General features: G+C 49.4%; 2 protein-coding genes across 2 annotated transcripts; one reads left to right on the forward strand and one right to left on the reverse strand.

Annotated features, from left to right (window-relative positions):
- The first annotated feature begins 497 nt into the window (after positions 1-497).
- On the forward strand, positions 498-4,605 carry LOC147974692 (uncharacterized). Its single transcript, XM_087517701.1, has 2 exons — positions 498-774; positions 4,244-4,605. The coding sequence occupies exons 1-2, from the start codon at positions 620-622 to the stop codon at positions 4,317-4,319; spliced, it is 231 nt and encodes a 76-aa protein (XP_087373827.1). The 5' UTR covers positions 498-619; the 3' UTR covers positions 4,320-4,605.
- A 4,833-nt stretch (positions 4,606-9,438) lies between these two features.
- LOC147974693 (uncharacterized) lies at positions 9,439-20,159 on the reverse strand. Its single transcript, XM_087517702.1, has 5 exons — positions 19,805-20,159; positions 18,154-19,546; positions 16,359-16,744; positions 15,165-15,225; positions 9,439-10,463 (listed from the first exon to the last, which is right to left on the reverse strand). The coding sequence occupies exons 2-5, from the start codon at positions 19,468-19,470 to the stop codon at positions 9,921-9,923; spliced, it is 2,307 nt and encodes a 768-aa protein (XP_087373828.1). The 5' UTR covers positions 19,471-19,546; positions 19,805-20,159; the 3' UTR covers positions 9,439-9,920.
- Positions 20,160-20,811: the final 652 nt, after the last annotated feature.

Below are 20,811 nucleotides of genomic sequence, written 5' to 3' on the forward strand. Positions count from 1 at the left end.
CATTTTTTTAAATACTTGTTCAACATTTTTATATACATGATTAACATTTTTTTCAAAAATGTGTTCAACATATTTATATACATGATCAAAAAAATTCAAATACTTATCCAACATGTTTTTTCAAATACTTGTTCAACATTTTATATACATGATCAACATTTTTTCAAAAACTTGTTTAACATTTTTTAAATACTTGATCAACATTTTTCAAATGCTTGTTCAACATTTTTATATACATGTTCAATATTTTTTCAAATACTTGTTCAACATTTTTCAAATACTTTTTGAAGAGTGTTTTTTAGTATATATATATATATATATATTAAAGTAGAAACAAAAGTAAAAAAAAGAAAAAAACATGAAATAAACAAAACAGAAAACAGGCTGGTGTTTACTGTCTCGTTTAAGGAGCTGCACATTGCGGATAATGGCCCATCATAAGGCCTTTAGTTGCTATAGGTGGGCCTAGCTCAGCTGGATCTTGCGAACAATTCCAGAATCTGAATTATTCGGCCTCCCCCACGATCCAGGAAGCAGGAAGGCACGAAGCGCAGGCAAAGGGGGATTCCAGTCCGGCCGCCGCCACGACACACCGGACCGGCGAAAGCGAGAGACGGAGATGGCGCTCACCAACTTCATCGTGACGGCGGCGGTGGTGGGCGGGGCGCTGCTTCTCTTTACTACCGACGTCCGCAAGTCCGGCGCCGTCTTCCGCCGCAACGCCCGCCAAATCCGACAGTGGCTCGAGGAGGACACCGCCTCCGCCGCATCCAAGTATCGCTACCAAACCGCCCCCTCCCTTGCTTGCCTCCCTGCTTCTGTTCTTGTTCTACTTATTAGGACTTAGATGTGGATGCTAATTTTAGCACGCCTGTTAATTGGACTAGGGTTCGCCGCCTAGGTTTAAGCATGGTAGTCGTTTTAGAATCGGGGAAAAAAATAGAAGTTGGGGTGATCCTGTTTTTCTACTGTCTAATCTTGGTGTAGCTGTTCGAGTAGACGTTCTGAACTAATTTGCAGCAACTGTTATTAGGGGGGATTCTAGTCAGTTAATATTCTTGAGGCAACCATGCTGTTATAAAGCTGATTGATTGGTGGATTTGAATTCTGGGTGGCTAGGCGCATTGCGAGGAGCTAGGGACCAAGACAGATGAGGTTGAATTGTCTTGATCCTGCCAAAGAAATTTACTTCTATTCTGAAAAACGGAAGCATGTTTTTAGAAGTTCAGGGTTAAACTTCCAAATCTGAGCTTTATAGCAAAGCAAAGAGGATCAAGACAAGTATAGTCTGTGACTTCTTCGATCCACTTGGGTTAGTTGGTGCTTTTGCAAGCTTTTTGCCCTTTCAAGTGATTTTGCTGATTGGCCTGATATGTCCAAAGTTTATACGTTAATGGCTCAAGGGGAATACTCATATTAATGCTTTAGGAATGACAACAATGATGTATTTGGTCATAAGGCTGTGGAAAGATTTCTAGATTCAGAAGTGTCTCCACATATTGTGTCACATCATGGTACTGTGCCGAGTTTGAGCTGGGTTGAGCTAGGCTTTCGTTTATGTGGTTCTGTCTGGTTGGACTTAGCTAGATAAGGCTGGGAGGGATTTGCGCTGTCCCTGGTCTTTGATCAAATGTCATACTCCCTCTGTTCACTTCTGTAAGACGTTTTAGATAGCCGAAATTGAACTGTTTTAGGTGTTGTCTTAAATGTCTAAAACGTCTTACATAAGTGAACGGAGGGAGTATTACTCTTGCAACAGTACATGCTAAATACATGCTGGTGCCTACAGAAAGAAACACTCAATCTGTTACATTTACAAAGAAACTATGTTTCAAGAAATTTGTGTATTATCACCTAAAAAATGTTCTCGTGCTCTATGGTTAGCAGTTGAAATTTTACCCCGTCAGTTTTAACGATTAGGGATTTAAATTAACTCCACTTATCATACTTACAAATGAGCAATTAATCAGTGTTGGAAAAGATATGCAGCTCTCCTGCGTGTCCGAGAAAAAAAATGTGTAGGAAAAGTATGTATGACTGTACTGTACACTTTGGCTATCTTAAACCTATTTTAATGTGTGGTCCTGACTGATATAGTATTTTTCTTAGGTCTTAGTTTGGCCTTTACCATTAAATCTACATTTACACTCTGCATATGGCAACATCTTTACATAATTACACTGTGTGTGTTTGACTGGTCTCACTTCTTTGTTAACCATAATTACTGAATTATACCTGTGGGATGGGAAAAAACCAAAAAAATAGTTCAATTGTTTACTAGCTATAAAACCCATGATTGCATTCCATCCCTGAGGCTAGTTCTTGCTCTATTTTAAGCTACTTGTAGATCAACTCTACTTAATTTTTGTATAATTGCATCAACTTGTAAAAGCACATCTAAATATTACATTATCATGCAGTTCATGTTTTTTGATCGAGTTTATAAGGGAGATCAGTTCGAAAACCAGACATAGCGGCCCAGTTTATAAGGAAAACTAGGCCAAGAGCCGCACAAGCGACGAAGCCTTGTCGATCACACGACACAAGCCTACAGCTGTACCAAGAACACCCCCAAATCCGGAGGGCCGGCCGACGTCCCCCGCTTGCAGGCGAGCCGCAACGTTGCACGGCACGGACGCCTTATAGCCCTCGCTACATGAGACAACTGTCTGCAGATCACAAACGATGCGCCAAAAGTCCGAGGCCGCTGCCTCGACGTGCCAGCCAGATCGATCCCGTGGGTCGTGTCAACCGGGCCGACGATCTCGCTACCCTTGCAGCACTAGGTCGTCACCCATGTAATGCAGACCCATGGGCCAACCTCATGGACTGCCGTTGCATCACCATCTGAGGCCACCGCCTCGGCGCACATCCACCGCCCGGAACCGCCGCTTCGGCATCCACAAACCCAGATCACAATGCAGCCATACAAACTGTCATGAACCAGCCTGACCAGATAGCAGCACCAAGAGAAGAGAGATTGCTGCACAGTGATGCCCATAGGCAGCACCACTGGACTCCAAGAGCCATTGCCAGCCGAGCACGACAACCCAGATCAAACATGAGGACACGGATACACCAGCGATGCCTTCAAGAAGGGAATGGACACACACGAGCGCCCTCATGGCTGAGCTTTCGCTCGATCCATGTATAGCGCAAGCAACCAAGAGAGCGAGGAGCCGAAGCCTGCTCGGAGTAGTATCTCCACAGCGACACCTTCAACAAGAACGTAGTGCCAGTCACTCTCGAGCAACTCTGGAGGCACAGACGCTGCCACCCAAAAACTTCTGCCCACCATCAAATCCCTCCTCTGCTGGAGGAGGCTGATTCAAGGTGGATGGCGGGGGCCTCTCTCTCGTCTCCTCGGCTCTCCTCCATCCGTCTCCTCTCCACCCGGCTTCTTGTCGTCTGTCACCGGCCAGCCTCAGATCCAGTCCGCCCCGGTGGCGCAGCCTCCCTTGGCCCACCGGCGCTGCAGGTTTCCCGCGACCTAGGACCGACGTGCGGAGGTGTCGGGCGCATCCTTGCAGGTTGTAAGGATGCCTCGGCCTGTTGCCGCATGCTTCCGGCCCGTGCGGGGGGGGGGGGGGGGGGGGGGGGCATTAGGGAGGATGACCGCATCCCGGCCTTGGCTGCTCTGCTGTGGTGCTGGTGCACTCCTGGAGAAATTCAAGCTCAGATCCCTTGTCTGAGCCAACAGCCGCAGCATGGATGCGCCGCTAACCTCCATGGAGGCGTGGCCGCGGAGTTGCACCTCTGCTCCCACCGTTTAGTCAGGCCTCATCGAGCTTCTGCTCTGCAAGACCTTGCTCTACTCAACCCGCTGTGAGCCCCGACCTTGACCATTCTGCTTCGGCCTGCTCGGGTCTATGTCTCCAGGAGAAATCCTATGATTTAGTATTCCAGATCGGGCAACGGTAGTGTCCGGGAGACGGCTTGAAACAAGAGAGATCATGCAGTTCATGTGTGATGTGTCTGTATGCTACTCTTAGTTGGCCTTAAATCATTTCTCGGTACAAATAGTTTGCTTTGCAGCAGCATGCAGCAAAAAAAAAATTCCTTGTTCCTCGTACCACATGATGTGTTCGGAACAATGCCATCTTCACCTAATTATCGAGATGATCTTACTGAACTAATGGCCATTGGTTAATATACATAGCACTTGTTGTACTTCGGTTGTTTAGGAATAATACTTCTACTTATTGTTTACTGCAATTGATCGTTAAATTAAACAATGCTGCAGGTCTGCAAAAGAAGCAGTTCCGCCTCCCAAGAAGCTGGATACAGAGGTTCCCAAGGACAAGCCAAAGGATCACTGAAATGGACGACAAAAATATGTTTCCATTCTGAGAGAAGTATGTTCAGCCAAAGGGTCACTGAAATGGACCGCTGGATCGCATAGATATAACTTTTGTCGAAGTTAGTCAACCTGTTCTACCCTTGCCGAGTGATAGAGATCTGTAGCTCATAAATACACGCACGGCGAAATATGTTTTCGTTCGAGATAAGCATTTTGGCGCTTGTGTAGATGCAGAATAAGAACGGAGCAACCGATTGGCAGTTACTTTCTTTACGACGACCTAACTATCAAGAGTTCTCTTTGAAGCCTTTGATGTGTGGATCTTCTATCCACTCCTTGGAGAGGGTTCTTACATAGTTAGCGCACATACTGAATGATTCCAATTTTCAGCAGTGAACCACTTTGCAGAGCTGCCAAGCTGTGGTTTGTGAACCGTTGGCGCAATCACCTGTACGTGGGCGTACTGGACTGCCTAGCATCTCGTCATAATTGATTGAAGAAATTACGGAGGACCCTGGCCTCTTGAGATCGACACAGAGACAGAGGTCATCCACTGACGTTTGATTGGTGGAGAAGTAGGGGCAGCAGAGCGGATGTGCCCCTCCCTAAGGCCAACTCCACCGCGTGACCCTATTCTGTCCGTGCTTGTCCGTTTGGGGTAAAAAGGACAAACGAGACGGCCCAGCGCGTGGGCGCAAACGGACTTTTGTCTGCTTTGTGTCCGCTTTCGACCCATCCCCGACCCAAAGTTGCGCCGGTTTTGGGGTGAAACGGACAGCGCGTGGATGGGCGGGACGCGCGCGTTTGTCCTTCCCTGGCCCGCCTGTCGGTGGGAGAAACCAAACCTCATGCTTGGCGCGGCGCGGCGAGGAGTTGGAGGCCGCGCGGCGCAAGGCCGCTGCCGACGAGAAGGAGGACCTCGTCAACAAAGCGCACGCCATCCTCATGCTTGGCATGGGCCGTCCGGCGGGGTTCCATGCAGCGGCCGTCGGCCCGGCGAGCACAGGCTCGTCGATCGCCCGGCCTACGCACTGCCAGTCGCCGACGTCGCGCGCCGCGCCCATGTCGCCCGGCTTTCCTCCGCCCAGGCACGACGGCCAGACCCGTTTCTCGGCGTCGCCGGACGTGGGCTTGTTCGCGCCGTCCACACCACGCCCCGCGGCCGTCATCGACCTCAACGTCACGCCTGGGTCCAGCAGCGGCGGGCGGCCGTCCGTCGAGATGCAAAGAAAGCAGGCGCGTGCACCGTTCACGGGCACCATGCCGGCCCCCCGCGTGTTGTTTGACGGAATGCCAACCTCAACGCCGACGGTGGACGACCCCTTCTACAACCAGTACATGGAGGACGTGATCTTCCAGGGTGGGCATGGCCGTGCCTACGACCCCGAGGAGACCCAAAGTCAGGATGGCCGCGCCCAGTACGTGCCCGATGAGGAGGCCGACAACCGTGCTGACTACGACCATGGTGATTCATGGCATGAAGACGACGACATCTATGTCGAAGGTGAAGATGAAGATGAAGCCAATGATGTTGATATTAGTGGCGCTCCATTGTTCATAGACGAGCTCACCCAAAGAGCGGAAGCACAAAAGAAGCGGAAGAGCATTCGCACCGGTTCATATACACAAGATGAGGACAAGTTGATTTGTCAATGTTGGATGGAGATTAGCCAAGATCCAAGGACCGACGCGCAACAAAAGGGCATTGTTTTTTGGACGAGAGTCCACAAAACATTCTATGAAAGGAAGATGTTTGAGCCCTACCAAATTCTAAGGAACCGTGGCATCGGTTCGATTCAAAAAAGATGGTTGTTCATCCAACAAGAGTGCAACAAGTATTGTGCCGCATTTGAGAGCGTTGAAGCACGGACCGTGAGTGGTCTCGGCGTTGGGGACATGGTATGCTCTTCTCTTTCTAGCCCTTTCCTTGCTACGGCCATGATACTTCGACCGTGTATATGTTTGCATGTTCACTTGTTGTTGATCATGTGGTGTAGGCATTTCAATCTTTGGAGGCATTCAAGGCCCGGCACAATGACAAGCCATTCACTCTTACGCATTGTTGGACGCTCATCAATAATTGCCCTAAGTTCAAGGATCAATACCGTGAACTTCAAAGGAAGAGAGGCAAGAAAACGACCAAGTTCGCCGGAGGTGGGGATGGCGAGGCGTTGAAGAGGCCGAGGGCCAAGACCAACTCCAAGATGGACGACATACGTGTCGCCTCAACCATGGCCTTGCATGAGATTTTGCATGGCATGATGTCACATAAGGATGTGAGGGACGAGAAGAAGCGGCAAAGCAAGGACGAGCAAATGAAGCAATACCTAGACCTCCAAAGACAGAAGCTTGAGATGGAGGAGGCGGCCAAGAAAAGGAAGATAGACATGGAGGAGGCGGCCCGGCAAAGGCAGCTCGACATGGAAGAGGCCGCCCGGCAAAGGCAGCTCGACATCGAGGCCGACAACGTCAAGGCCAGGCAGAGGCAGCTCGACATCGAGGCCACCAATGCCGCCACCAAAGCGAAGGAGGTGGCCCTTGCGATCATGAGTGTGGACTTGTCGAAGATGAGCGACAAGACGAGGGCCTGGTTCGAGGCCAAGCAGAAGGAGATGCTCGACGCCGAAGGCCTGAACTAGGTCATCCGATCGGCGTGGCCGTTCTTTTTGAAGGTTGGCATGGGTGCCGCCCGCCCGCTGGGCCGCTGGCAGTGTGCCGGCGAAAAAACATTCACTTTGGAGGCCGGCTGTGTTGCCGGCGAGGACAACTATTCATTTTGGAGGCCGGATGTGTTGCCGGCCGCTGGCTGTGTTGCCGGCGATGGTCGTGTAGGCCGCTGGCTTTGTTGCGGGCGTGATGAACTGGGGTCGTGAACTGGGGCTTCGCATTTGAAACGTCCCTTTTTTTAAAATAGACGCGAACAGGATGAGGCAAAAGGATGCGTCCGCGCGGTGGGCGCACGGCCACCGCATTCCAGGACAGGCCCGGACACAACTCCAAATTCCTATACAAAGAGAAAAAAAAGAGCGGCGTAAGGTTTTTGGTGGCAAAGCTGGCTGAAAAGCAAGGGCTGCAGTCCAGTCCAGTCGAGGCCATGAGTGAAGTGTCCATATAGGGCTGCAATCATCACGCCATTCCTTGGGCAGCAAAGGTAGGATGCATGATACAGGATGATATGCATTGATATGGACAAGACCCGCACGTGAGCGGTGAGATGAGGCTGACCGTCGTGGCAGGGATACTGTTGGAACAGCAAAATCTGAGGAAGTTAAGGGCGTCGTCGTCGGCATGGATGGAGACATGTCCTGGATGCGGCGAGTTGCGCACAGTGAATCGGGTGGCTCTGGCTCCACAAGCACCATGTTTGACTAGATGATCCTGCGGTCAGGCAAGCTAATGTTTACCTGGTGCTCCTAGGTTGGTTGCTAGGACACTTACACTTGCCACTTAGTATTAGTGTAGGTTAAGCTCCTCAAAAGTGGCCTCATCGCTATGCGCATGCTGCAACGAGAAGTTGGCATCACCTAAACATGCACGCACGCGCGCCCTCTGCTCGACACCTCGATCACCTTAGGCCAACTCCACCGCACAATCCTAAACAGACGTCCGTTTTGTTTGAATTTTATCCATTTAAGATGGCAATAGATGCGAAAAGGGACATGTATGGCTTTTGTTGGAGGCGCCCAACGCGGCAGACGACCCCAACTTGTCCGTCTGCACTACGCTCGCCACGCCCCGGCCCCCAGCCAAGCGCCTGCCGCCCCAGAGCCTGCGCCGCCTCGCCGCTCGCTTCAGAAACAGCAGGGTTGCGAGCACAACAGTTTTGCTCTTGCTGCAATTAGACACCAGCCGTCCGTCCATCGGCAACCAAAATGCCGATCTCCCCCTCCATCCATCACACAAGCGGGTCGATTAACCACACGCCCCATCCATCATTGACCGACCCGCTGTCCTCGCGGCCGGACCGGAGGAGATGGGCCGACGGTTCTTGGACGGACGGGTGGACCGACCGACGCACTCATTGATTGATTGATCCGCCTGCTTCCTCTGGCAACCAAATCTACGTCCCTGTCGCCCGTCCGTGCCGATCGAGCGAGCGAGCGCCCATCAATCAACCACAATTTCTCGCATTAATGCACCCGAACCCCATCATGTCGGCGCCGCGTCCACGCAGCAGTACGTACGCCCCCGCCGTACGCGCGTCCATCGATCGGCCGGCCGGCACCGCCGCACCGGCGGCCCGGGCCGGCCGGCGATCTCCGGTCGCCTAGCTTCCCGGTTCGCACAGCGTGTACGTGGTGGTGCAACGGCAGGGAAAAGGCTCCGGCCACCTGAGCGTACGCTGCTCCGTTCCTTTCGAAATTTCTTCTCTTTTTTCTCCGTGCTCACGGGGGAAGATTGCGTGCCTCCTGCCGGTCCTAGCCAGCGTGCCAACCTACTGTACCGTTTTCGTTTCGGTTGCCAGCCCCATGTACTCCCTCCGTTCCGAATTACTTGTCTTGAATTTGTTTAAATACGGATGTATCTAGACTCATTTTAGTGTTAGATACCTCCGTATCTAGACAAATCTAAGACAAGTAATTCAGAACGGATGAAGTAGCTAGCAGGCAGCATCTCCTTCCAGCGGTTGCTTGCTCCATCGATCAGCTAGCCACGATAATTGGGTCCATCCATCAGTGAACAACTCAGTTCCTGTACGTTGCTAATTAGTAATCACTTCAACTGGATGCCACTTACGCACTGATGCATGATTGATTGATCGGCCCGACCGACAGGTGAAGTATTGATCTAAACACTCTTATATTTTTTTATGGAAGGAATACTATTGTACTGCAATTGCTTGTACTACGTACCAATCCTGTAAGTAAAAACTAGCAGCAGTTGTTCTCGATACTGCATGCTATTTTCAGCAGAAAAGCTTTCCCCGACACGGCATCAATTGGATTCCCCAAAAGGTGGGGCAAAATCAAAGGAGCCACGCACAAGTTGCAGGTACATATGCCAGCCAGCCAGCCGTGAGTGAGTGTGAGTGACCACACTTGTACCCGCCCAAGTGTGTATGCATGTACGTACTATACATCTCTTCTTCTAGCCCACATGCATATAGCCATGTGTATATGTCGAGATATTTACCAATATATGCAATCATGTATGTATGTATGTATGTTTCTCTTATGTTTAGTTACAGATGGAAAGGAGAAGAAAACAATGGTACACCAAGACTAAAACGGACAAGAAACAGGACATGGAACAGAAGAACAGGAGAGCCAAAAAAAGAGTGTGACTAAAACAAATCTATAACATACACTTCCTATCTTTCTTTTCCTGTATACAGATTTTCCTTAGCCCCCCCAACAATAATGCCTACCGAAAGGAATTAATCTAGCTAAATTAAGAATCATCTGAGGAAGAAGAAAATGAAGATGATGATTTGTCTCGTATTAATATATTCCCATCCCATGCACCACCTCCAGAGGCACCATGCAAGTTTATCTCTCTAGATCTCTCTCTCTTCTCCGGTGCTTTCTTTCTTCTCTCTTTGAATCTCCTCAGTGCTCCGAATAATGCAATGCATGCATGAGCCATGAATGAATAATCAATATATATGTGTAGGTAGGCATCAACAACCACTGTAGTCTCTCAAGGAGAACCGGCCGCTGCCGTCCGGCCCCTGGTTGCCGGCGCCGGCGTGCTGCAGGCCCAGCGTAAGCGACACATCGCCGGAGACCGCGCCGGTCGTGGCGGGCCCGTACCTCATCCTCACCCCTGGCTCGAACCTCCCGTACAGGTCGTCCGCGGCGCCCACGTGCGCGTCGCCGCCAAGGAGCTCCGCCGGGTCAAGGCCGACGAAGGCGGCGTCCGCCACCGAGGGCCCCGCGCCGGGGTCGAGCTTATGGGGGTGGACGCCGGACATCCCGTGTTCTTGTTGGCCGTACCTGCCGCCGCCGTGCTGCATTACTACTTGCTGCTGCGGGTGCTGCTGCGCACCGGTGGTCGTCGGGGAGTGCAAGTCGTCGGCGCCGGAGGGGTCGTTGCCGGACTCGGGCCCGCCTCCGCCGCCGCCGGCGGAGGAGCCCTCCAGCTCCTTGGTCTCCTGCTGGTACATCTCCTCGATCATGGGCTTCCACAGCCGGACGCGGGCGTTGATGAACCAATTCGAAACCTGGAGTTGATCCAAACGAAATTAACCAAAGGAATTATTGCAGACATAGAGAGGGTCCATAGCGCAATGGCGCCATGCGTGCATGCATGCATGCATGTGTGCAGGGACGTGTAGGGTAGCTAGCTAGCTAGCTACCTTTGTTCAGCAGTCCGCACTGTCATTTCGGTTTTTACCTTGCGCTTATTTGTCCTGTTTCGTTTGTAACCAATGATTTCGTTGTAGTAGCCAATTAGTAGTTCCTTTGCAACATGAATTCTTTTAGTACTACCTTCATTTCTAAATATAAGTCTTTTTAGAGATTTCAATACGGACTACATATAGAGCAAAAAAAGCAAATCTACATTCTAAAATATGTTTATATACATCTGTATGTAGCCCGTATTGAAATCTCTATAAAGTTTTATATTTAGAAACGGAGGGAGTAGATGTTTATGTATGTACTGTCTCTGGCTCTCCCATGATTAAATGGTAAACGGGACTATTCGCAAAAAGAATGGTAAACAACTAAACTGACACTATCATACTGCCAGGCTCTCCTAACATTATTTCTTGACATGTATGCCACTGAAAACTACATAGAAAAAGATGCTTAAAGCTAGATTTCTTGCTCCAAGTATGCATCTATAATTCCTGGAAAATTGTTAAAAAACTTCCTTCTATATATAGCCTCCCATATTTTTTAAAATACTAAATCCGCAACAGTAAGTACATATTACTAGAAAAACCGAGAGACTGTTTAGAATAATCACATAAGTTTGTACCTATTTTTTGAAGATACAATGAACAGTTCTAAATAATACAAACATGAGAACGACAAGTTTTAGCACTAGATCATGAAACTGCATGACCCATCCAAATAACGAAATACTAAATCCCCACTCACATATGTCTTAGTTTTCCATTTAACCACTAAAATGCTTTTGAAAGGGCAAGATCATGCCAATTTAGGTGTGAATTCTACATAGCTTGAGGATATATCACGGGTCATAAGAAATCTTGCATTATGTCATTAATTATTGGTTTAAACAGAGCATAATGCCAGATACAATGAGCAAGAGGAGCTAATTTTCTCATTGCAGATTCATACATTATCATGCATGACAAAATGGCTTATGTAATTGTATAGGGTGCATGTATATGTTACACAGAAAATATTTTTGGTGTGTTAAAGCACTAGTTCTATTGATACCAATCTGCACTAGTTTGAATCATATTAAGTCCAAAAAATATCCGTGGAAAACAAGACGAACGGATTAAAATTCGACCATAACTCGGTAGCAGTGGGACCAGGTGTATGGAGAATAGATAACTTAGCGCAATTTAAACCATGCATATATATTATCGAAACTTAGGGCGATCCATTTTGCTATCAATTAATTCTGGTGAGTATTAAAAAGTATTTTTATTTTGCTATTTTGGGGGTACTTGAAATTGTACTCCTCGGTCCTGCAGTTTATTTATCATTTTTATAATTTTGTGTTACTATCTCATAGTTGCAACCTAAGTAAAAAAAGGCTTTTCTATCTTAAAAAGACATCACTAACTTGTTAAGTACCCCAATGCTCCTAGCTACTTTAATTATTTGTGTTGCAAATTCTGAGAACAAAGGCAGCTAGCCAATGGTCCATAAAAATCAGATAAACTGAAAGAGACCAGATTGGACGTGTTGCTTCAAGATGAAGCCACATGCAGTTGGGCAGTTGGTTGCATAGAAGGTACTGGACAGTTTAGTTGCATATTGATTAAGTGTTTGCAGATGCATACACGATTTCAACAATGTTGATGTAATCAAAGCCTTAGAAAAACAACAATTAATTGACTGAGAAAGTTAGACCAGACGATAAATTTAGAATCAGAGATTCTCCGTCTAAATCAAAGTAGGTTCACCGGTCAGTTTCTAGCTATACGTGAACAAGATAGATGGCTTGCTTGGAATAATCGATGTACCTACTGGCCGGAGCCGGACATAATGAAAGTGTAAATAAAAGTACGGTGCTAACTAGGGGAGGAGCTAATTAGATCCTAAATTAGCTCTACTCTTATTGAGCATGACAAGTTTGACAGTTACCGTCAGTTGACTAAACACATTCAGGTTTTATCTGGATGAAGGGCTTTCCTATGTGAATCTTTGGGAGGGTAAACCTATGTAAGATCGAGTAGCATCAGATCACAGACTCTTTTTTTTTTTAAGAGTAGCATAGCTAGACCACAGGTTTGCATGCACAGAGTCTCTTCACGAGTCCCGCAAGAGGCATCGCACGACAAAGGGAACTGAGGAGGGACAGGGTCTGCGTTGTCGCATTGGGCAAACAGCAAACGAAAATTTTGTACCAAGAGGGCCATGGGTTAACTAGGACATGCATGAGGGGGCACCAGTGAAGGGACCACGCCCAGGAAGATACAAAATAGAGAGATAGGTGAACTGAAAGCTAAGCTGATTCTCCAAAAACTGAAAGGTAAAGGTAAGCATATATACGATGGAACAGCAAGAATATTGAGAGTACCCTTCGAACATATACATGCCTGATATATATGTGGACAAGCATACACCGTTGTGAATGCTGCAATAAACCCGCAAAAAAAACATGGTCTGCATTGAAGTAGATAGTATTGCATGCCGGTGGTCCATACATATGAGATATATTAAATATAAATTAATCTTGAAATTTACATTCACTTGTACTAGTAATGATGTCAAAATGGACTAAATTCACTCAAAAAAAACAATTTAAACCTAGTTTTTTTACTTTTGATTTAACATGCATGGGTATTTTCATTTAGATGCTTTAGAATTTATTATGCTTTACCAGCATTTGCTGGGACCATTTTGAGCACCTGACAAAATGGAAGCATCTTGTTGTGCAATTTAGTTTTAAATGGAGTGACATTAGAGATTCATCTCTTGATTTATTAGTGACTTTTAGTTTCTCTAATTTATTGTCACACATATATATGTTAACTATACTTTTTTATAAATATCCATAATCCTATATTATTATATCTAAGTAAGCAATCCCATTTAAATGCACATCCAACCATCCACATCATCAATTGCATGCAACCCTTCCAGTTTCCATTTTTCACTTTCCACCACATGCAAGCCCTCCACATCATTAAGCAAATGCAAGCCCTACACATCTTTTTTTATCAACAAATAATTAAACTTGGATGTCACAAGGCAATATGGCATGCATCCACCCTCCATTATCCTCTAGGTTTTCTACCATTTATGCAATGAGAATGTGGTGCAATACTATTATGTTCTAATTTTAGTTTTGATAATTTCATTTCTACATCAATGCTAGAAATGCGTGGAAAGCTTAGGGAGGGTTGGGGTGTTACGGTAACATTCAAAACCAAAAACAAGAAAAACATATCCTGAGAAAAGCAAAGTTGCATGCCATAACACTCCCAAGCCTCCCTAAGCCTTTCCACGCACAATTGGGTGTCAGACACATGCCAACACCAAAGTTGATCACTCATCATTGTTTTTTCTTCTAGAATTGCACTTGAAATATATGTAGATTGTGCAGTTCGAAAGCGTCCACAAATCGAGCAGGGCCATCGACAACACGCTTTGCAGTCATGAGCTAGTGTACTGAGATGCTTGCAAGCTAGTCGAAGTGATTTATTACCAGGCTATGATCCAAGGCCGAAGGAGCGAAGCCTAGCTCGTGCCGCCAATGGGATGAGAACAAACCATGCACTAGGCCCTTAGGTCACGAGGTGCTCGTCCGTTTTCAGATTGCACCAACAGGGCGGACAAAGTAATGAGGCATGTGCCAATCGGGGTAAGCCTATAGGAGTGGCTCGATATCGGCTTGCACGTGCTCAATCTAGTGTGGCCAGCCTTCGGGGAGACTAACTATGCACGAGATATATGTTTTTGTTAGAAAGGAAGTTTATGTTTTATCTTTTAGAAACAAATTGCATTCAACCATTGCTTAAATAATGTAGAACATTATAATGATTTCTCCATACATGCACTGTTTAGCTTTATTTAGCAAAGAAAGTACATGTGTATTCTCCATGTTTTATTTTAAGTTGATTATGCCAGGATGTTGCATTGTCAAATTTTGGATATAAGTTTGCCGCGTCATATGTAAATTGTGCATACTATACTCGGATTGAGTATTTAGGCAGTGAAATCTTCTCGGAGTATCTATTTGAGGAGTTTGTACAATTTATGGGGTAATATAGTAGTATATGGCTCCTCTATTTGTTCCCAGCATCACATTATGTATGTGTTACCCTGCATGATTGCTAAGCAACTAAAATCATTAACTGGATGCTATAAGTCTGTTTCACTGCGAAGCTATCAAGTTTTTAGATATTAGCCATTGATCTACTGCCCACTTGGTGGCCTTTCTTCTTCTTTGTTTCAGGCATGTTAGCATGTTGGTGTTGCTGCCTCGACAAACTTATCTTTATTTTCCAAGCAATTGAACTTATTGCATGAACTCGGTGTTTGTTTTATCTATAAAGCAGGGCGAAAATCTGTTTCGAGAGCTTTTAGATACCGGAAGAGAGACAAAAATGCGAGACCAATCAAAAAACAAACAAAGAGCACAATCAGGGTATGGTCAACAGTGTAACATCCCACGCGCATACAAGAAAAGTCTGAAGATTCCATGTACTATATGGTGTATATGCATGCATGCATGCATGCACAGCGTGGTAGAAAGTGGTAGAATTACAAACCTGGTTCCTGGACAGCCCCGTCTGCCTCGCCAACAGGTGCTTATCGGCGTCGCTGGGGTACCTACGCACGTTACGACGAAGCCACGCATCAGCAATAGCGATACTCCATGCAAGATGCTACAAAACGGACTGATCATTAAGGCTGCATGCACTCCTTCCTGCCTGCCTGCCTGCTGCCTCACTGCACAAGCAGCACGCAGCAGTGGCGCCAAGCAGCAGGAACAGCACCACCACTGCGGGCAGCAGCGCACTGTTCACCAATCATATACGAATTATACGTGCACTGCCCATATGAGCAACATATACCTCGTTCTACCTACCTACGCGTGCATGCATGCATGCACGCACGCACGCATAAACTGCAGGAGCTAGCCAAAAAGAAGCGGATTCCTAGATGAGTATGCTCTGATGGACGGATCATCTTTTGATCTCTCCCAGAGCATGGCAATGCTGGCATCGTGCACGATCGTGCGCGATCGCAGAACAAACTTGTAAAGCTAGCAAGCTCGCCCATGCTAGCTGATGCTACATGCAGCAGAAGCCAGAAAAAGGCTCCAGGGAATGAAGCAGCAGGCGATGGCAGCGCTATAGCTGAAGCCTTTGCGCGCGCGTGAAGAGCTTTTGAAAAAAGATGGGCAGAATTCCTGACAGCCAGTATCCAGCCCTGCTGCAGGCACTAAAAACGGGCAGGGCGGTAAAAAAACTGGGCTGGGGAGAAAGTTAAATTTCTGCAATGATGGGAAAGTAATCCGGGAGAGGGCAAAAGGGAAGGAATATGCACAGTGCCCGGCATGGCGCCTGTCCCTGCCGGTTTTAGCGTGGATCTCGAAAACAACTACTGCTTTTGCGAAAGCAGCGCGGCAGCGCATCGGCTAGCAGCAAACGAGAGAGAGGGAGGGAGGGAGAACAAAGCAGAAGCTGCCCGTGATGAGTGCAGTCCCTGTACGTACGTAGTACCCCTACCATGTCGACGGATGGACGGCATGCATTCGTCGACCCCATCCCATGCATGGAGCATATCGCAAATTCCATGCCAGGCTAGCTACATATCCTAGCTAGAGAAGAACAGTCGCATGCATGCATGCCCACCTGATCGACTGGCCTCAGCGTACTGCATGGACATGTACCGACGTAGGGGTAGTACGTACGGAGAGTTGATAATAATGTAGGCGAGGATGAGGGTGTGGTACGTACGGGTGTAGGAAGTGCTCGAAGAGCCAGGAGCGGAGGATGCTGACGGAGCGCTCGGGGAGGCCGCGCTGGGGCCGCCACGCCTCCTGCTCCATCATGCCCATGTGGTGGAAGGCGCGCTGCTGCCGGAGGCTCTGGTCGATGGCGCGCAGCCGCGGCGTCTCCCCCTTGGTCAGCCCGGAGCTCGTGCCGGCGTCCTTCTCGCCCAGCAGCTCGCAGGTGTGCCGCAGCTGCGCGGCGATGGCGTCCTTGAGGCACCGGAAGTGCCGCGACATGGCCTTCTGCGCCAGCGCCGTGTAGGGCGTCGCCGCCCCGAACCCCATCACCGAGTCGAAGAAGTTCACCACCATCTGCATCTGGTCGCAGTAGTGGTTGTACCTCCGGTCCACCTGCGGAACAAAACACATGCACAATTTTTGAGCTAATTAATTAACCACATCGATCGATCTTGAAGTTCTGTAAATTAAATTAGAAAGAAGTAGGCATTGGTCGTTTTACCCGATGGTAGGAATGAAAGTAAAAAAGAAAAGGAGAAAGAATCACAGGCAGCTATATCGACTGAGAGATTAGTAAGATGCATGCATGATCGTGGGTGGATTGTGAAGAAGAAAATTCAAAGTTACTCCTAGACACGAAAGAAAGAAACAAACTTTGGGTGCGGGCAATTAAGAGATGGGCATGGCGTAGCATGTGTCGCTGGCACAATTATGAGCGGGAAATGGGTGGAAAGAACAAGCGCAGCCGAGGCCCACGGCCGTTTGGCAACAGCAAAGCCATGCGCAGAGGCATCTAACTTGCATGTGCCGATTTTGTTCCTGTGCTGTGCTCGTGCTGTTGATCGCCGATCTCTCTTTCCAATTATGTAGCAGGAGTAGTAATTTATAGTATCCGGGGACACACATGTGAGTGCTACCTCTCGTACTTGCTCACTGTGCCAAATTCTAACAGCTCCCACACAAATCTACCTGAGCCAACGCATGCACCTATCTTTCTCCAGCCATTTTGTCCAATCGCTTATAAGTACTACATCGATCATGTACATATACTAGCCAGATATATTTGCTACTACTCGATTAGAATCATGAACTTTCACACACACTAGCTACTAAAGAGACTAGAGTAGTAGCACATGATATTATATGGGGAAATTTGACGTGGTGACGTGACACAAATCGTAGTCCAAATGCGTGTGCGGAGAAGGATGGAAATATAATAATCCCAACGGGTGGCCGTACTCTCTTTCCCTTTGCGGGGGAAGAGATATGGAAAGAGAGAGTCCATGCAAGCAAGCATAAAGAAATGGAGGCGATGAATGCTGCGGCAACAGCTGCTATCACGGCATTGCGGCACCAACAACCGCACAAAAAGAAAGAAATCGGATCGTGGGACGGATGGATGTTACTATGATTGGAGACTCATATCGCCCTTGGAGTTTGCGTCGTGACGATCCACCCAAAAGCTCGCTACCTCTGGCTGCCCCAGCCTGCGCTGCCATTGGCCGCCGCCTCGCTGTGCATGCCACGTCCCGGTCCGAGTGAGTGACTGAGCTGGTGGTAAAAAAAACAGGAGCCAGTTCGCTCGTTCGTTGGTTCTGAAGCAGCTGGGCGGCCGTACTGGCTAGCCAGCCCTACCGGCCAGCCACCTACTGTCTGTTGCACTTCAACCTACCTAAACTTTGCCGGCGCCATGCCGCCGCGCCGGCCGGAACTAGCTGCTAGTTGGACGCCGCCATGCATGCATGAGAAAGACAGAGGGATCGAAAGGGAGAAGTGCGTGGAATGTGTTTGTGGGTACGTGCCTCGTCGAGCATGGAGACGAGCTTGGCCTTCTTGCGCTGCTGCTCGAACCGGTCGGCGGGGGACAGCTGTGGGGGCTCCTTGGACGCCGACGATGGCGACTGGGCGGCGCCGGAGCTGGAGGGCCCGCCCTTGCTCGCGTTAGGGTTGGACGAGGAGCCGCCGGCGCCGCGCCCGCCTCCCTTGATCGTCTGCCCGCGGCCCACGCTGCAGAATTCGTCGAGGAGCTCCTGGGCCGCGCGCGTGTACTTGGAGTTGCGCAGCACGCCGGCGACCCCGGCGGGGCCGTACCCGACGTGGAGCTGCTGCCCCATCGCGCCCACCTGGCCGTGCAATGCCATCGGGAGCTGTTGCACCGACGGGGCCTGCTGCTGCTGCTGTCGGTTGAAGTAGAGCACGCCGTCTCTCACCCTTAGCTCCTCGGCCTGCTTCGCCATCTCCAGCTGCTGTAACGACGGCGACAGGGAGAGGGAGAGGCCCTGGCCTTCCACCACGCCGGCCCCGCCGCCGCCGAACGAGCTCGCAGCGTTGCCGTACGCCTGGAACGCCTCGTGGTGCTGAATAGCCGACTGCGCGTCCGACGGCGGAGGCGACGTCGGCGACGACCTTGACTGTTGCTGCTGCTGCTGCTGAGGGTTCATCAAGAAGAGCTGCATCGCGGCGGCCGGGTCGGTGGCGAGGCCCGCCATGCCGCCTGCTTGTTGCTTGGGCGAGGACGTCTCACCTAATAAGTTTGCCCCGCCGAGGACCACGCCAGCGCGGCCAGGCCCGCCGCTGCCGAACCAACCGCCGTCGCCGGGCAAGCCGGCTACTACCGCTCCCGGCGCCTGCTGCCGGAACCCGAAGCGGTAGTTGGCGTTCATCTGGCTGGCCAGCAGCTCGGTGGCGGAAGGCCCCGACGGCGTCTGGGCGGAGAAGTTGAACATCTCGGCGAGCATGTTGGAGGCGCCGGCGGCCGCCGCGTGGTCGTACATGGCGCCGGGCTCGACGTGCTCATCGCCATCGATAGGGAGCAGCCCGTGGGCAGCGGCGGCGGCCGGGTCGAAGCCCTGGACCCTCATCTTGTCGCGTCGGCTCTGCTGCGCCACGTGGTGCTGCTGCTGCTCGTGCTCTTGCTGCTGGTCCTGCTGGCTGGATCCCGGGCGGTCGAAGCCATCCGAGGAGAAGCCGTAGACGCCGCTGCTGCCCTGGTGGAATCCCTGGGAGTGGGACATAGAACTCGCCGTGGCCGGCCGGCCGTCGTAGATCGCCGCACTGCTCCTGGGTGCGCCCACGTGCTGCGTGGTCGTCTGCTGACACGGTGGCGCCGCTATCCCCATGCCGGCGGCGCCACTGTCATCATCGTCGTCGTCGGCGCCAAGAAAAAATCCCCTTCGATCGATCTCCCGCAGCGACCTGAGACAAGTTCATCATCGGCAACAACCGCGCGCGGCATCAGAGATAAAGGAAAGAAAAAGAACCCAACAAAGAAAAAGATCAAGAATCCAAAACCACAGAATTAAAAGAACTTCAAACAAACAAATTAAAAATCAAAAAGATCCCAATCTCTTCCCCAAGCTCCTCAGCACGCAATCGAATTACGCACGGACAGCTCGATCGAATCGACGCGCTGGCTAGCTAGCAAACACGGCTTAGCCTTTGCGTCTCACTTACCTAAGATGAGGAGGAGCACATCGTTATCTTGTCGAGGGAGTGAAAGGCTTGCCTCCGAGCGACCTCCTCTCCATCTCTGTCTCCGCTTGTCTCCCTCCCTCTCGAAATCTCTTTATCTCTCTCTCTGGTGTGGGTGACTATCTCTATATTTTTTACGCTTGTCCGGTCGGGTGCAGCAGCAGTTCTTGGTCGCCCTGTGCAATCGCCTTCTGAAAGGGAAGAGCGACGCAAAGGGGAAGGGCGGGGAGGCTAATATACACCCCGGCCGCCGCTGCACCTCGCATATATAAAAAAAAAAACCTCAGCTCAGTTTCTCTCTGCTGCTGATCCCTCCTGCCGCCGCCGCTGCTGCTGCCGATATGTATCGGAATTGGACAGAGCCCGAGGTTAAGGGGAGCGCTGGGTCTTAGGAAAACGTCGCTGTTGTCGTCGCCCTCTCTCACCTCCTCCTTTGGTATCCCCCCTCCCCTTTTCTGTTCCTTTTTCCTTGCGCGTTTAATAACAAGCGTCGTTGTTGTGCTGCGGTTAAGTTATTATTTGCTGGTGCTGCTGATGTCGTGCCCTTGTTTTTACTTGTCTCCCTCCCCTTGCTTTCTCCCCTCCACCCTTCTCCAACTCTCTACCACTACCGTCTTACCACTCCTACATCCGTTTCGGCGTCAACTAATTCAGTGTAAAAAATACTCTTATATTATGAGAGGGAGGGAGTAGTTGATAATATGCTAATCCAGACATGTGATCTAGAAGAATGCAAGTAGAATTACGGCTTCATGTATCATCATGTTGCCATACAACATCGGCATCTAGATGACATATATAGATGTTCATGGAGATGTGTTTTTCATTATCCGGCAGAAGGAAGAAATAAATTGGCCGTAAAGCAGAGAGGAGAGGGGTGTGGGGGATCGGATGGGAAAAGAAAGAAAGCGAGGAGGCTGGAGGAGTCCCTCTCCGTGTCTTTCCAGCCTTTTCTTTTTCATTTCGAAATTGACCAGCACTTGAAAGGC

This window comes from Triticum urartu, chromosome 4A, assembly GCF_056163025.1.
Source record: "Triticum urartu cultivar PI428250 chromosome 4A, HENAU_Tu73, whole genome shotgun sequence".
NCBI lineage: Eukaryota > Viridiplantae > Streptophyta > Magnoliopsida > Poales > Poaceae > Triticum > Triticum urartu.